At 48.7% G+C, this 16,981-nt stretch overlaps 1 protein-coding gene across 1 annotated transcript in view; it reads right to left on the bottom strand.

The window, feature by feature from the left end:
• Nucleotides 1–976: 976 nt before the first annotated feature.
• The window catches only part of EFNB1 (ephrin B1), an 86,587-nt gene continuing 70,582 nt past the window's right edge, over nt 977–16,981 (bottom strand). Inside the window, exons 4-5 of the mRNA XM_083372261.1 lie at nt 10,745–10,876; nt 977–4,356 (exon numbers count right to left, since the gene is read on the bottom strand). Coding sequence (XP_083228387.1) covers nt 3,968–4,356; nt 10,745–10,876 — 521 coding nt within the window. The 3' untranslated portion in view covers nt 977–3,967. The remainder of the gene's footprint in view (nt 4,357–10,744; nt 10,877–16,981) is intronic.

Raw genomic sequence — 16,981 nt, 5'->3', positions numbered from 1 at the left:
CAGGGAATTCATTTCCCATTATTACTGAAGACAATGATGCGGCAACTGGGTGAAAGCAGTAAATAAAGGGTAAAGGAATTTCTAAAAAGTGACAGAATCAAGAGTAAAAGGGGAAAAAAAAGCCCCTCCACACAATCTGGAGTTGCCAGTTGGCAACCTCAAGCCCTGGAGCACCAGGCAGGACCGGGAACACCCCGGCCTTGAGGAAGAGAGGCCCAGCCTTGCCCACTTGCTGCCAGCCGGCCTCTTTTCTGAGCTGGACCCTTCTGGGCAACCTGTGGGGGAGGGGGCAGGAGCCAAGGCCAGCTGGGAAAATGGCTCCAGGCCGCTGGGTGGCCCAGGACGCTCTCGGGGAAGGGATACATGCCTTCTCCCCCGTGTGCCCCCCCACATCTCCCCCCAGGGGCTGCTTGCTCTCAGCCTCCCTCCCCCAAGCCAGAGCCCCCAAACCTGCCAGGCACCTGGGGATCATGCAGGATGCCCCATGGATGGCTTAGGGCCAGCAGCCATTCCGAGGCAACCCCGTGGGCTACGGAAAGCCGCTCCAGAGGGCATCTGGCCCCCTCCTCGCCCACCAGCTCAGTCCCGGAGGGCGTGGAAGGGCCGGGATCCTGAGGGGCTTCAGGACTGCAGGCCCCCTGAACGGGTGGAGTTTCCGCCCCGGTTCTCTGCCTGGGGTGAGCCCCAGAGGTTTTCGAGAAGGGGGGACGGGGTGGAGGCGAGCATGCTGGTTGCACACCTGGGCGTGAACTCCTGTGATGGATGAACTGCGTGTAGAGAGATTATAGTATGACAAATGTTTTAACACCCGTTCTTGTGGTCGATTTTTTCCCATATTTTTAATTTGTTTTGTTTTCTTTTTCTAAGAAAAGCAACGAGAAAATAATCCAAAGTTTATACAAAACCTCTTTACATTATACCCTCCAAAAAAGACTGGTTATTTACATAAAATAAAACCTCTTTTTTAAAAAAAACAAAAAAAACCCGACCCTTTTGATGGGAAAAAGATGAAGCAAAAGGACATTTCAGGATTCAGCAGAGAGAGGTGCTAAAAAAGAACCCAGACCCCAAAGGCATATTGATACCCCATACACCCATTTTACAAGTTTATTTGGCTGCCCACACCTCAATTCCTTGTTCGTTTTATGGTGGGGTAGCAAGCCAACCCCCCCTCCCAACCCCAACTTGAGCTGGAGACTCTTGCCATCCCACTTGCTTCTGGCAATTAAGCCACCCCCTCGCCCCCACAAAGAGTGTGTGTGTGTGTGTGTGTGTGTGTGTGTGTGTGTGTGTGTGTGTGAAAAGTCACACGGGAGAGGATTTCACACAAGGCAAAATTCCCTACACAAAATGAACTGCCTGCAAGCCACTGCACGGAACTCATCCTGTGTTTCTCGTTGTGTTGTTCTGCGTGGAGCAGGAAGGGAACATCACCCAGGTTTCCATTTCTGCGCACAAAGGAAAATAAACCGTGCCGAATTCCTGACGTCCAGATTGTAAATTAGTTTTCTTGAGCGCCTGCATTAAGAAACGCAGTTGGCATCTTATCTCTCTCCCTGTTTTTGCAGCACCCTGTGTAAAATCTACATGTTTATGGTTGGAACCACACAACCGCTCCTCTCGCCCCCTCTTCCCCCCCCCCTCTCGGCTGGATTGTGCTGGGTCCTTCTTCCTCTCTCCAGGGTGCTCCGGAGCCTGTGAGGGTCAGCACTTCTCCGAGTGGCCAGGCAGGGCCTCTGACCCGCCACTTCCGCCATTCGGCCGACTGCTGCCAAGTCGGAGAACTGGACGGTTCAGAAAGCCAACCTCTGCGGCAGGCGAGGCGAAAGCAAGCGGCCCCAAAGCTTCCCACTGCAGGGGCAGCCCCCTCCTCCCAGACAGAGAGGGGCTTCCCTCATTTCGGGGCCCTCTCCCACAAAGGGGACCCTAGCGTGAGACAGGAAGGGGCCACGGGAAGAGTCTTTGCATTTTAAAAAGAATGCTGCTGCTGCTGCTGCTACTACTACTACAACTACTACAACTACTACCACTACTAAAAATACCTGTGGATTATCTGTGGAGCCCTGAGAAACTTGAATTCTTGGCTGATCTCCACTGGACACGCCTCAAAGTGCACAATTACCGAAGCCCTTACACAGACAGACGGACAAACGGACGGACGGACGCAGCCTTTTCATATCCTGCATAGAAATGCTGATGGGGAGGGCCGGGGGGGAGGAGGAGGGGCTCCAGTGGGCCTGTCTCTGAGGATGGGCAACCGGTCAGCTGGGCAGAAGAGCCTCACCCCCCCACCAGACCAGTTTATTGCAGGAGTCGTCTCCAAATAGCAGGCAGGCTGACGGGCGCTGCCCCATGCCAGCCCCACAGCGTTCGCTGGAGCAGCTGAGGCAGACTTGAGCCGCCAGCTGCCGGGCACAAGGCCGGCCTTGGGGCCCTTGCTGTGGGGCTGGCTGGCCCGGGGGCAGGCAGTGCGCTGCAGCCGGGTTCGATGAAGGAATCGCTCCTGGAAAGGAGACGGGGAGGGCGAGACACGCAAGCGCACTCGGTCGGAGCGAGAGGCGCAGCGGCCTCTCCGTGCGAAGTAAGGCTTCTGGCATGACGAGCGAGGTGGCCGTGAAGGCGCCCGGAGCTCGGGGGATGCTGCAGCCAAGCAGGCATGAGGGGGAATGGGAGGCAGGCTTCCTTCCGCCCCCTCGAGGGCAGGAGATGCATGGGGAGGGGGGGCAGAGGCTTTGACTGGCGCTTGCCCCCTGACCTCGGCAACCCCCGGAGGAGCTGAGCCCCCTTTTAAGACCCAGAGGGGCTCTTTCTCTCCCATTAAGTGGCCCGGGGTCAAACAAGGGTCCTTGCAGGCCACAGAAGTTACAATTAGAATTAATATGACTGGCAGGAAGCGAACAATGAAGAGCTCTGGGATGGGTGGCTGGATCAAAGAAATTGGGGGGAGGGGGCTGATTGCCGCATTCTGCAACTGGGCATAAAAGGGACCGAATCCAAGCAAGGGGAGAGGGGTCTGTGTTGCTGCTCTCCCGAACCCCCCCCCCAAAGAGCCCGAAGGTGAGTTCCCTTCCACAGGCTTTCTGGAAGGGTCCTGGGACCACGGACGCTCTCCCTTCCTTCCCCTCTTCTGGGGCACAGAAGTGGAAATTCAGGGAGACCCTGCCCCAAGCATTGCAATGCCCTCGCGTATCTGCACCCCAGCCCAGAAGGGGGGCTGCTCCGGTGGGCACGAACAGCAGACCTCCTCTTGACACCCCTTCCGGTTCGGTTTTCAGAACTGGATTCTCTCCTGGACTGACTGTTGCAAACTTTGATTCACAAATTAGCAAAAAGGACCCAAACAAAGAAGCGTCCCCTCCTCCCAGAGCATGAGAAGATGACCGTCCAGCGTGATGAGCGGATGAGGCCTGAGACGGGGCGGGGGGAGGACTGCAGATGAGCTTGTGCTGGGAAACCGCAGGAGGCAGCTCACAAGTCCAATCTCTCACAATTTTTTTTAAAAAAGTTACAAAAAATACTTTAGAATTATTATATATATATATAATAATGGGGCTAGGCAGACCCCTTTCTCAGCACGGCCCAAAAGCTCTGCCCCGCAAGGACTGGCACGGCCCCCTTTGGAGTGCCAGGCTTGGTGTGGCTTCCCTCCCAACAACCCCCCCCCCAACGACAAGAAGCGGGAGAATCTGCCCCCAAAGCGAGGCGGCGGCCATCTTGGGGTTTCCCAGGTGGGTTTGAGAGCGAGAAAGGCACAGAGACCAAGTGAGGGCCACAAAGCAGGCTGGGAGCAGAGGAGGGGCAAGAGGACACCCCCCCCCTCAAATCCTGGGTCTGAAAAGCTCCAAACTACAAGGCTAAATGCTAATCAAGGGAGGGGAAGCGCCTGAGGGGGCACGCAGACCCTCCTCCTCCTCCTCCTCTCCCCTGGCACCCGGAGGGCTTTGCAGTGGGACGTCAAGGTTTGTCCTCAAACCTTGTAATAAATGTTAGCCGGGCTCTGGGGGGGCATCTCCTGGACAATGTAGACCGGGTGCCCGTAGTCTCCGCTGACTTTCTCGTAATGAGGGCAATAGTTGTTCTCTGTAGTCCGCAGGGGGATGATGATGTCGCTGGGCTCGGAGCCGGCGTTGCCACTGCTCTTGGGGCTGGCCAGGGTGCTGAGCGACAGGGCCGCCGCCCGCTGCTGCGTGTGCTTCCGGTGCCGCTTCCGGATCTTGATGAGAAGGACGATGAGGAAGATGAGGATGAGGATGAAAATGACACAGCCAGCCCCGATCGCAGCAAACACGGCCACCTTGGAGCTGAAGAATCCATCGGTTGGTCTTTGGGTATCCTGGCCATCTTGGTTAACAGGGTCTGGCATGTGTGGAAGGAAAAGAGAAATTCAGAAAGGTCGAGGATGGGACAAAGCAGCTCTTGGGGGTTCCTCTCTTTATAGGTCTAAACGGCCCTTCGGGAGGATGGGAATCGTGGTGCCCAAGCCCAACTAGACACACTTTATAAAATAAACAAGGTTAGAACAAGTAGACCACGATCTTTTCAAGATCAAAAGAAGCATCTCTGCGGAAAAGGGGGAGCCACTGTAGGGGTCCCACCACAAAATGATCTCCCTCCCCTAAGATGACCCCATGCTCCTTCCTTAAAGAGGGTCGGCAAAAAGGACTTCCTTGAGATTTTAGGTCCAGCTGTCAGAGTTGAGAATCTGAAAGGAAATTCCCAGAGTTTGAACTGAGCTTGGAGGTAAATCAGCAGTCAGTGAAATGCCCCAGAAGACACTCCTGGAACTCCATCTGACTGAAATAGGAAGGAAACAACATTTTTTAAGAGCTTTGGAACCATCTCAATGGAAATTGCAATTACAGTAATCCAATCAGGACATAACCACGGGCCCCCACAGCAAGACACACACCCCTATCCCGAAAGGAACAAACAAAGGAAGGGTCCACTAGCTTTGAAGGACACAGTTGGGTCACGTACATCAAGGACATGAGCCCAGATTTACTAGATAGCATATAAATTGAACAATAACCAACCCCCCCACACACACATACATACACACACTAACCTATTTTTCATAAGCAGCATACCCATTTCCCAGATACAAAAACAACCATTATTTGTCTTGTTAAGATTCAGTTCAATTTACTGGGCTCTGCACACTCCGTTACCATAAGCCAAGCAGAGGTTCAAACCTGCACAACCTCACCTCGGTCAGAAGACAGAGAGAAAGCAGATGTTCTCCAGAGCTCCCACTGCAGCTTCAAGTGTATGTTAAAGAACACAGCAGATAAGATGAAATGTTATGGGGCCTCGCCACATGTGCTCTATGAACTGGAGAAGAACACCATCCCCACTGCACGGAACACATTTTTCTGGTAAGAGTGGAACTGCTACGCTGTGCTACATCTGCCCAATCAAGCTGTGAAGAAGAAAGCTGACTTTGACGCCAGAATGCAGACCAAAATCTAGCCTTTCCAAGAGTCCCAAGACTGATATTATTATTATTGTTTTCACCAAGCTCCAAAACTCTTTCACCGAAGCTGGTGGCATTTTAAATGAACATCAGTATCCCCTCCAGTCCCCCCCCCCCCCCAAGACAGGTCAGTCAATTTCCGTGCTGCTAGGAAGTTATTCTGTGGCTCACCTAGGATGCACCAGTTTGGAATACAAAATGATATGGAAGCAAATCACCAAGGAGCTGTAGTGGCGCAGTGGACAGAATGCAGTATTGCAGGCTAATTCTGCCCACAGCCAGGAGTTCAATCCTAACTGGCTCAAGGTTGGCTCAGCCTCTCATCTTTCCAAGGATGGTAAAATGAGAACGTAGATGGTAGGGGGGCATATGCTGACTCTGTAAACCGCTTAGAGAGGGCTGTAAAGCCCAGTGAAGTGGTATATAAGTCTGTTGCTATTGCTATTCTTCCAGAAGAACGCCACTTACTTTTCATCAATGGATTAGGGTTAGTTAACAGAACAATTACTTAGTGGAACAGCTTGCCACCAGAACTGGTGGGTGCTCCATCAGTGGAGGATTTTAAGAAAAGATCGGACAACTGTTTGTCTGAATTAGTAAACAGGAGGTCGGACTAGAAGACCTCCAAGGTCCCTTCCTACTCTGATGTTCTATGACTTCTATAAATGGCTGCACCCACCCCTTTTCCCTCAAATTTCATCTGATTTTTCTGCCAGAAGGATCAGAAAACTGGCTGTGGAGAACTGCACCCACCAGAGGTTTGTCGGAGCCCGTGGCTGAGCCTTCCCAAGGAGAGGGGAGGGCAGGAGACTCACGGAGGGCAAAGGAGCTGCCAGAGCCAGCGGGAGAACAAGCACAGCTGGTAAAGATCTGCACAAGCACTACATCGATCTAAGGAGAAACTTTATGAACATCGTTGTGCACAATACCGAGGCTTCATATATATCTGGCCAGCACTGGTGCACCTTAAATAGATTTGCATTAAATTTCAATAGGTAAAAGGAATCTTAATGATAACAGGTCAACTTCAAGTGGGTTTAAAAAAAATCCTTTGTTCTTTCAGACTAATCTGCAGCTGTAAGGGGCATTTGGGTTACTTCCCACCCCCGAATCCACCCAAGAACCCACCCAAAAGCCCCCGCCAATGTTCCGTGAGCGTCAGCCCTTCTGTCAACTGAAATCTTCCCTTTTGGAAGACGGCTGGATAACCTCCACCCCAAAGACATTCGAAATGTCCGGCTTCGCAGAATTCAGCTTCACCCGTCTCTGATCGTCCTCTTCCTTCTTCCTCTCCACCAGGAAGGGGCAAACAGGAGGAGGGGAAGCCAGGAATCTCCTAGCAGAATGGGGCTCCTGGGCAAAGATGCGGGGGGGGGGCTGCATTTCAAGTTGCTGCCTTCCTTTCTCCCTCCCCGCCCCCCCTTTAAAAGACCCGTGGGGTTTGGGAAGGGATTTTTGAGCAGCACTTTGAACGCAGCAGCGAAAGGCAAGTTCTCCTTCTCTGTTGCTTCTGCTTAATTTTGGAACGGATGCTCCTTCCCGGCTGTCACGGGGGGCGGGGGGGGTTTCAGGAAATCAGGAAAGCCTTCCTCTCCCGTTATTTCTTGTTTATTCCCCCATTTTGAACACTACTGAATACATAAAAAAGCTGTGAACTTTACACAGTGATGTCACTTCTGATTTTTCATTGAGTGCTTTAATAGTTGCCTACCTGTTTATATATTACTTTGTGCGAGGGGGAGGGGGAGGGGGGTGTCTTTCAGTCAGTGTCAACACCTGGGAACTTCCTGGAAAAATCCCTGCAGTTTTTTCAGCTGCAGTTTTAGAAGCCCTATCGAACATGCTATACGTGCACAACTTACAGCTAGCTCATTGAGGTCAAAGTTACGACGTCACTGAAAAAAGTGACTTATGACCAATTTTCACACTTATGACCGTTGCAGCATCTTCATGGTCAGGTGATCAAAATTCAGATACTTGGCAATTGACTCATATTTATCTCGTTTGCAGTGTCCTGGAATCCCCTTTTGTGACCTTCTGACAAGCAAAGTCAACAGGGGAAGCCAGATTTGCTTAACAACTCAACAACTACAGTGATTCACTTAACAACCGTAGCAAGAGAGGTTGTAAAATGGGGCAAAATTCACTTAACAAATGTCTCGCTCAGCGTCATACATCTGGGGCACAATTGTGGGCGTACGTCGAGGACTACCTGTACTTGAACCTATCAAATTTTCATCAGATCGGGCGACTGTAACCCCCACCCCACCCCGATCTCAGCAGTCCATTGTCCAAATAATTCAGGCCAGGCTTGCAGGACCCTCCCTCTCCCATCAGCCCAGGCCTGATAGCCACGCGTTCTCCTTCAACTCTGGTTTCTTCCCTATATGCCGTAAGAAACAGGGGGAACCACCACCTGATTGCACAAGAATGTACATTTCTTTCCACGTTCTTCCACCTCCGTGCTAAGACAGTGGCAGCTTTTTTACTAAAGTATAATTTGCCCCCACATGTATTAGCAGGTAGGGATAATTGTTGTTGGACAGGGAAAATGCTGGAAGCTGCACAACCCCATCCCTAATCTTTAGGCTCCTAGGGCACCTGGTGTGGTTAGTGCCTACTTATTTCGTTTCCTCCTAGCAGTGAGTCACCAGCCATCACAACGCTTCTCTTGTCTCCTTGCAGGGCCGAGTTGCCCCCGCCTTCCCTTTAGGGATCCACCATCTTGCTGGCTGAGGCCCAGCGTCTCCTGCTCTTCTTCCCAAAGCTCAGGGTCTCTTTATTCTCCCGCTCCTCCTGGAAAGCTGATAAACCTTCATCCTCCTCATCACCTGCCTCTCGGAATGGCCCATTTCCCTAAAGCTTTCAGGAGCTCTTCAAGGCAACACAGGGGGACGAACTTGGTCGGTATTGCTATAAGACCGGTCGGTTCATGTTAATGTTCAGTCTTTGGACGTTTTGGTTAGTTATCTGTAACAATTTACTGTTGTCAAGCCCAAAGCCAAGAATGGCACGTGGTGACTCTATTGCTTCACAACTATAGATAAAATATTGCCAGATTTGAGGGCTCTGCTAGCTGCACCTGCCACATGCTCGGGGGGGGGGTGGCTGTCCTCTCCCTCTTTCTCCCCACATGTAGCCTGCCGGCTGAGTTGCCTCTGACCCCTGACCCCTGCTCCCAGATTTCTTGGAGCACATCCCCTCTGCTGGATTTTACCAGATGAGTAGACTCGGAAGGGGGGGGTTGGCTCCCTCCCAAGTCCACAAGGCTTCTTCAGTCATCAACCCCTATTGCAAACAAGCGGCAGTCTCTGCGTAACAATTCATTACACGCAGGTACTTTAAGCAAACAAGGGGGCTTCGCACATGCTGATCCCTGGCGGTGTTACCTCCTTGCTAAGCGCCCCTTTCAGCCCTCCACCCACAACCCCTGTTCCCGCTGCCTGTTGCAGAAGGCCAGCCTTTCTACTCCTCCAACCCCAGGATTCTGGGTGGCGCAACTACTGTTCACCTCTTCCAAAACAACACACATCCCCACCACGGACGAACCTGCACGTTCCGCCTGCCCACACCAATGTGACAATGGACTCCCCGTATTGGTCATCTCCTTCCCCTTCGTTGCCTTTTCAATCAGAGTTTTGTCAAAACGACTTTCTAGGCATGCTTAGAAACATCGAGTCCCTTGAATAGTCGTCACTCTTGCTAGCTTTGTGTGGAACACTCTTCCAATGATTGGAGGGGAAGAGGCCACCCTAACAAGATTAAACAACTCAAATAGCTACCCCGTAAACAAACCACGTCCGTTTTTAATCCTGCTTTGTTCACAGCCTTGCATTTATTACTTTTTTCCTTAGGCACCTTTCCAAAATTTATTTCAGAGTCGCTAATTGATGATTCTTCTAATGCTCTGAAATACTCCATGCAAGAGTTCCTCACTTGTGTTTCCTTCCAAATCATTTCATTCCTTTTCTTTCCTCAGTTCCATTCATTCTGTGGAAGGATTCCCATGCAGCTCTCACACCCAAAACTTTTTAAAATTCCCATTCTTTTAAAAGCACCACTCCTTTACACACCTACACACTTTCTCACACTGGTGCATTTCCATCAGAATGCCGTTGGCATCATCCAGTTCTCATAGGAACCGCCTCCAATTTGGGGAATTACCAGTTGCTGTGTCTTCCTTAAAGTTGTTACTATGGACCCTCTATCAGGTACTACCAAAGCTGAAATCATCCTGAGGAAAACCTTCTCCCTTTTTGGCCTGCTTTGAGTGACTTAAGTATCCCATCTTTCCTATAAGTTCATTCTCACAAACCCGATGAAATGGATTGTAACCATGCACTGTCATAAAATTCCAAAGGATTGTGCATTATGTGATGCAATTGTCACGGTAAAAAGCTCAATGAAAGGTTTTAGTCCAGGCATGCTCACTCTATTCAGTGCAAGCCAAGATCTCCAGCCTTGGAAGCTGCTTTCTTTAGAGTGTTTAGACACTTGAGTACGTATACAAAAGCCTAAAGAGCATTATTAAAACATCTTTTCCTTCAATATTCCTTTTTTTTAAAAAAAAACGTATACATTCCTCATTAAAAGTCACAAAAATTACAGAAACAAAGGATAGGAAGGGTTAACTGTGGAAGGACCTCTTGCTCAGAACATCTTTGACTGATGACCATTCAGCCTCCTCTGGTAGGAGAACTGACCACTTCCGCTGGCAGCCTGTTCCATTGGGTGGGAAGCTCCTCCTGAACCTCCTGCTGGGTGGTCTTCATGCCTCCATTCTGGTCCTGTCCCCCGGGACCACTGAGAAGCCCACCCCCTTTGAGTACTTGAAGACTGCTGCCATCTCTCTTTTCAGTCATCTCTTCTACAGGCTAAGCACACCCGGATCTTGTGACTGTTCCTCACCAGGTTTGGATCTTGGCAGCCACAGCAGTCATAAAATAGCAACAGTAAGTTATTAAAGTAAAAATTAAATTAAAATCACACCTCCGACCCTGACGACACCACAGTTCGCCCTAAAGCCCTGGGATTACTCAGCCTGAGCTACTCTTGAGCCCATCTCAGAGCTAGGGAGTTCACAGAGAACGTCAGTGGAAGCCAACGGATCCAAACTGCCGGCAGCCGGAGGCCAAGCGGAACACAAAACGTTCCCATTCATCAGAAACCGCCCCAATAGGTAAAAAAGGCAGGGCCGCATTATAAACCATTATAAACCTGCAGCTGTTTCTCCAGTGCCAGGCTGAGGGTGGTCTCTGTCAAGAAGATTACCTGGCTTCCCTGGGACCTCCCCAACAGGGGGGAATCTGTGATGGGGGCTTTGCGTGGCGACGTTCCCCGCGTTGCCAGAATCCTTGCTGGGCCGGCTTGTGGTCAGCTGCTCTGGCATCACCGCGTTGGGATCTAAGAACAAAGAGGAAAAGTCAGGGTGAAAAACGGAGGCCCGTCTCAGGGGAAGGGGGCCCGGGGGCTCAGCTGGGCCACCGGACTGGATTAGGCCATCATCCATTCGGCAGCCACCAAGGAAAGTCCTGGCTTTGTGCCAGGAGCAGGGAGCTGATGCAAGAGACTATTTGCAGGAAATACGCCAGACGGTCAAGGGTGCTAAAGGAAACAGTGGAAATCCCACTAACCATCCTTTCACTTCAGACTTTCCCCCGTAACTGCTACAAAGTTCCTCTTAAGATTCCTTCCTTCTCTCCTTCTTCCCTCCCCATCTTTCCTTCCTCACCCCTCCCTCCATCCCTTTCCTTCTTTCCTTCCCTATCCATCTTCTTTCTTTCCTTCCTTCCTTCCCTCCCCATCCCTTCCTCCCTCCTTCCTTTCCTTCCCCATTCCTTCCTCCCTCCCTCCCTTCCCATCGCTTCGTTCCTTCCTTCCCTTCTTCCCTTCCCTATCCATCTCCTTCTTTCCTTCGTTCCTTCCTTCGCTATCCTTTCCTTCCTTCCTTCCCTCCCCATCCCTCCCTCCCTTCCTTCCCTCCCCATCGCTTCCTTCCTTCCTACCCTTCTTCCCTTCCCTATCCATCTCCTTCTTTCCTTCCTTGCTCCCCCCTCCCTCCCAGATCACCCTTCCCCACATTGGTCTCTCTCTCACAGGACCAATCACAGCAGTCTTTTCACTGGCTAAATCCTGCATTTTAAATAGCTTCAATTTAAAATGAGGACCAAGAAAAAGTTGAAAGTCTGCTTTCTGTTCAGCTATGAAGCTGCTCACATATATTTCCAATTCCGCAATTAAATTGAAAAAAAAATGCAACGCTGTATTATCACACGCTGCTCCGTTTCAGTGGCTCTTCTAAAGTCAGAAAAAAAAGGGAAGGGTGGTGATATTAGCTGATTACGGGAAGTTCCTGAAGTCATGGAGAGCTTGCCTGTGGCCCCCAGAGTCAGCTGCTTTCTCCCCTTTCCTATTAGGAACTGACAGTCGGCTGCATCCTAAGCTAGAATTAAGCCTTCATTAGGGTTCTTTACTTCCACTCGTTCAGGGGCTGTTCAAAGTTAAAGTGGAACTGAAAGAAACAGACTTACAACTGGTCCTCAAAGTTGTGGCTGTTTCAGAGTCCCCGTGGTCACGTGGCCATGAACCAGGCACTCGGAGGCCCAGCTCACCATTAAAACGTGACCCGCTGGTCCCTTCAGTGTAAGGGAAAGACACAGATTGTTTTTCTTTCAGAAAAATCCTCTTTCTGTTGCCTGCACTGTCTAAGGCAGGGGTAGGCAACCTCGGCTCTTTTATGACTCATGGACTTCAACTCCCAGAATTCCTAAGTCAGCTATAATGACTCAAAAATTCTGGGAGTTGAAGTCCATGAGTCATAAAAGAGCCGAGGTTGCCTACCCCTGGTCTAAGGGTTCGCTTTAATGTGTTGTTAGCATGTAAGTATTTTGTCCTTCCTGCAAGTCATTAGGAACTGACCAGGACGAGAGAATTCCTAGGTGGCCTCTCTCTTTTCCTGGGATCACACAGTTACATTCTCAAGTGCTCTCTGGAAATTGAGTCAGGATTCCATAGCACCACAGTCTGAGTCATCACTTTCCAGCCTGCTGGTAAAGATGAATGTGTTCCAAACTGCCATTTTTGGAATTGAAACTTGCAGTTAATTATCCACCTATATTTTATCATGCAAGTACACTGCGTCAGTTTTCACTGACGGCATGTGCCTCCTAGCCGATGGGATGTCTGCCGTGATGTTTCCTAGAGACCCAAGCTTGCACAAAAAATGATTGCAATAAAGCTGGGCTGTGGTTGCGCTCATCCCCAAAACATGTCACACCCAACTGCTTAACAAGGAATGCTGCACGCAGCATAAGGCAACCTGGTTGATTGTTACCCTACTGAAGAGCATCACAAGTGATAGCTGTGACTGAGCAAGGCCTTTACAGGTGGCAGATGTTCCTGTGCACAGGCCCAACTAGTCATCAAACCTCCCGCAAGTAGGAGATTGCAACTCGGAATACAAAAGAAGTACCTGAATTAACAAATGAAATGAAAGGAGAAAATATAATTCTCTTTGTGTGAATGTAAGATAAAGGGAAAGGGCAAAACGGATCAAAGTGATGGCGTCTGAAGCAGAGAGGACAGGGAAACTTGGGGCAGCGAAGGCACAATGTCAATTATGCATGAGTCATCCAAAATATGTATCAGAAAGTATGAATCGTTGTCAGATAAAATACTGCAAGGGCATCCTGAAGTAGGAACCCATATCTGGAAGACAGTTATAATGTCCCCCCTAATCTTTCTCATTGATAGGCTAGAGATACCTCGCTCCCTCAACCATTCATTATGCAATTTAGCCTCCAGACCCTTTAGCATCTTTGTTGTTTCTTCTTTGCCCTTTGTAAGGTCTGAGCATCTTTTTTAAAAAAAACCTGTGACCAGAACAGTTCTTCTAAGTGTGGCCTCACTAGCACAAAATAAAGCAGTTCTATCATTTCTCACGATCTTGATACTGTCCCTCTGTTGATGCAGCCCAAGACTGCATTAGCTTTTTTGGCAGCTGCAGCACACTGCTGGCTCATAGGTAAGTGGTGGCCAAGTAGCACATCTAGAGATGTCTTTCACACTTCCTGCCGTTGAGGCAGGTACCACCCATTCTGTATCTGTGTATTTGGTTTTTCTTGCCTAAGCGTAGGACTTTACTCTTCTCACCACTGATTAATGGTGATTCGAATTACAATTCAATAAATAATGTGAGTCTCTGTTTAAAGTAGAACTGCAAGTAAGTTCATAAGTTCAGAGAGCAAAGGAATGAATATAAATCGAAATGCAGAGCTCACAATGAAGGACAGAGAGAACAAGGGAGGCAGACAAATGAAAGGTTCTGAATCTGGGACAAATCATTGTTTGGTGGTATCAGGAAAAGTGAAAGAAGTGAAAGAAACTGCAGTAAACAGAATGAACTAATATTCACTGTTTGAAGACAGAAAGTGGCCATAACGAAAAAAAGATGTCCAGGTTGCCCAGAGCAGAGAAAAAAGAATCCTGTGATGGTAAAGAAATGTGAAAAAGAAGTTCAATGAAATGAAGAAATGATAAACCCCATGGGTGAGAGAAAGTTATAAGAAGATAGTTCAGAAGAATATAGTCAAAGAGAGCAAAGAACAGTTGGCGTTAAAAGTATAACAGAAAATGCAGAGCAATTTTGAAGGAAATTGTTTGTAGTGATCTGTAAATTGAGTAAATAAAGGTAGTAAAAAACAAACCATCTCTGGGAGAGCCTTCGAAGTCTGTTGTGGCCAAAGTCTTCCTCACTTAAAACAACCAAATCATTTTGAAGACACAACATAATTTTATTTAACGTGCAGACAATAGACAATATAGGTGGCTCTTAACTGACAATCGTAACTGAGTCTGGAATTACAGTTGTAAGTCATGCCAGTCATTAACTGGGTCATCCATGCGATTGACCCAATTTTAGGACATTTCTTTGCAGCGGGCTTCAAGCACCAAAATATGAGGATGTCAGACCCAAAGATTATGTGCCTTTGACCTACCACGCTGAAAAAACAAGGGGAAAAAAATGGGCAGCAGACACAGTCAAAATTATAGAAAATGAGTAAAGTTCCAGAAAAAAGATCCACGGACAGACTCTGGGTCCAAGTAGTAAAATCTATCAAAACTCTTCCCCTGGCTGCTTTGCCAAGGGAACAGCTGGCTTGTGTGTCAAAAGCTGGCACGACAAGACAGGTTTCCACATTTGTTCTGATAGCACAATCCAGGGCTGTCTGCACCGGCTGCCTGGCGAAGGGTCTGGCGCAAAACCAGAAGGACCCTTGACCAAGAGAGGGAAGAGCATCGCAAGAGGACAAAGGAAGGGCTGAGAGGCGAGGCTCCTCGCTTCCGTGCCTGGAGTGGGACCTCTTTTTAGTGGAACTGCAAGGTTAGGGACAAAACAAACAGCCCCCTTCTCTCCCTTGAAAGATGCCAGAAGAGTCTAAATCCCATTTGGATGCTGTCTGAAGAGATGCAATTGTTCAAGTAATCCGAACATTATCCTAGCTTAACGTACCCCTTGTGCGGGCGATGGTGCTTAAAGACAATCCTTACACGTACGTAACAGGATCTTCAGAGTAAATCAGAACCTTACATATCCAAACAACTAGGAAAGAGGTGAAAATGTTGTAAAATCTCCTTCATAAATCTCAAAATGATGGAGGTGGTATTAGAACAAACTGGAAGACGTCCCTACCTATAAGAGCAATTCAGTGTTTATGCTCCCCCTTCGTGCCAGTGAGACTTTAAGTTCTCCCACAGATCCGATTTAGTAAAAATGCTAGGCTTCTGTTACCAAGCCAGATGATCAGTAAACAGCAGGAGAAAGTAAATGATCTTTAAAACAGGGGTCCCCAACCCTTGGGCCGTGGCCCGTTCAGAACCGGGCCGCAGAAGCGGCACGTGAGTGCACATAAGCGTGCAACTTCATTTGCACAAGAGTGTGCAGCCCCATTTAAGCAAGCAGCGAATACGCATGTCTGCCGTTTGTGCAAATGGAGCTGCGCACATGCGCTCACTCACCACTCGCATGGAACCATCCCCTCTTCCCCCCAATCAGTCCACAAAGCCAGAAAGGCTGTGGAATGTTGCTTTAAAAGTCTGTAATGATGAACCATCTCATATGAAAAGAGCATTGGGGCCGAGGGTGAATGTGCAGTGCCTACAACCTCTTTCAATGAATTGCCATAAGTCCCTTTAAACAAACTAAGTCAACCGCTATCTGCATTTATCAGTGATTTGAGTCCCTGCAACCCAGGTTAGCATGATGAGAAGAATAAGATCAGCCACATCAGAATACTTTACAGGTAAAATAGGTAAAGGTTTTCTGTTGATCAGTGGCAGGAGGAGGCCTAAACTCTGCGGACAATGCTTTGGGCAAATATGGGCATTACTAGTAATAGTTCTATTGCCCAGTCAATTTATGGATTAAAAATTAAAAGCCAATAAACCCGCAGCACAATGGGATCAGGCAGAGAAGAAGTCAAATGGCTGATAGTGGGGAATCAGGCAGTTAAAAAAAATCAGACAGAAAAGCTCAAAAATGTAGATCTGAAGTATGCAAAGAATGAAATGGCCAAAAGAAACGCCAGTGCTGTAAGATCCATCGAATTGTCTTGAAAGGGAGGCCTTTTACCAAGAAAGCAATTTTGGAACCACCAGGATTCTTGCTTGAAAAAGGACCTGCACAGGTAGTCCTCGAATTACGACCACAATTGAGCCCAAAATTTCTGTTGCTAACTGAGACATTTGTTAAGTGAGCTTTGTGCCATTTAACAACCTTTCTTGCCACGGTTGTTAAGTGAATCACTGCAGTCGTTAAGTTAGTAAAACGGCTGTTAAGTGAGTCAGGCTTCTCCATTGACTTTGCTTGTCAGGAGGTCGCATAAGAGGATCGCATGACCCTGGGACACTTCAACCGTCGTAAATATGAGTCAGTTGCCAAGTGTCTAAATTTTGATCGCATGATTATGGGGATGCTGCAACGGTCATAACTGTGAAAAATGGCCATAAGTCACATTTGTAGTGCCATTGTAACTTCAAACAGTCACTGAATGAACTACTGTAAGTCAAGGACCACTTGTGCTTCCACAAGACTGACCCTTCCCCAGGCAACCAATAGCCTTGGTGGAGCAGTGGGCTAATGCCTCCTTAAGTAACACCAGCTGCCTGCAATTAGTGCAGGTTCGAGTCCCACCAGGCTCAAGGTTGACTCAGCCTTCCATCCTTCCGAGGTAGATAAAATGAGGACCCAGATTGTTGGGGGCAATTAAGCTGACTTTGTAATAATGCCACTTGGGGGGTGGGCGAAAGCCCTAACAAGCAGGCATATACATAGAATGAAGGCTACTGCTAAGCTTGTAAGCCGCCCTGAGTCTTCGGAGAAGGGCGGGATATAAATGGAATTAAAATAAAATAAAATAAATAAATAAAATAAAGAGAGAAAAAAGAGTTTATGGGGACACGATGCAGGTACAAAACGTCCACACAGGCCACAATATAAACAGACCAAGC

The sequence above is a fragment of the Vipera ursinii genome (genome assembly GCF_947247035.1).
Source record: "Vipera ursinii genome assembly, chromosome: 12".
Lineage (NCBI taxonomy): Eukaryota > Metazoa > Chordata > Lepidosauria > Squamata > Viperidae > Vipera > Vipera ursinii.
Note: the sequence above shows the minus strand (reverse complement) of the source record. Positions and strands in the feature narration are given on the sequence as shown.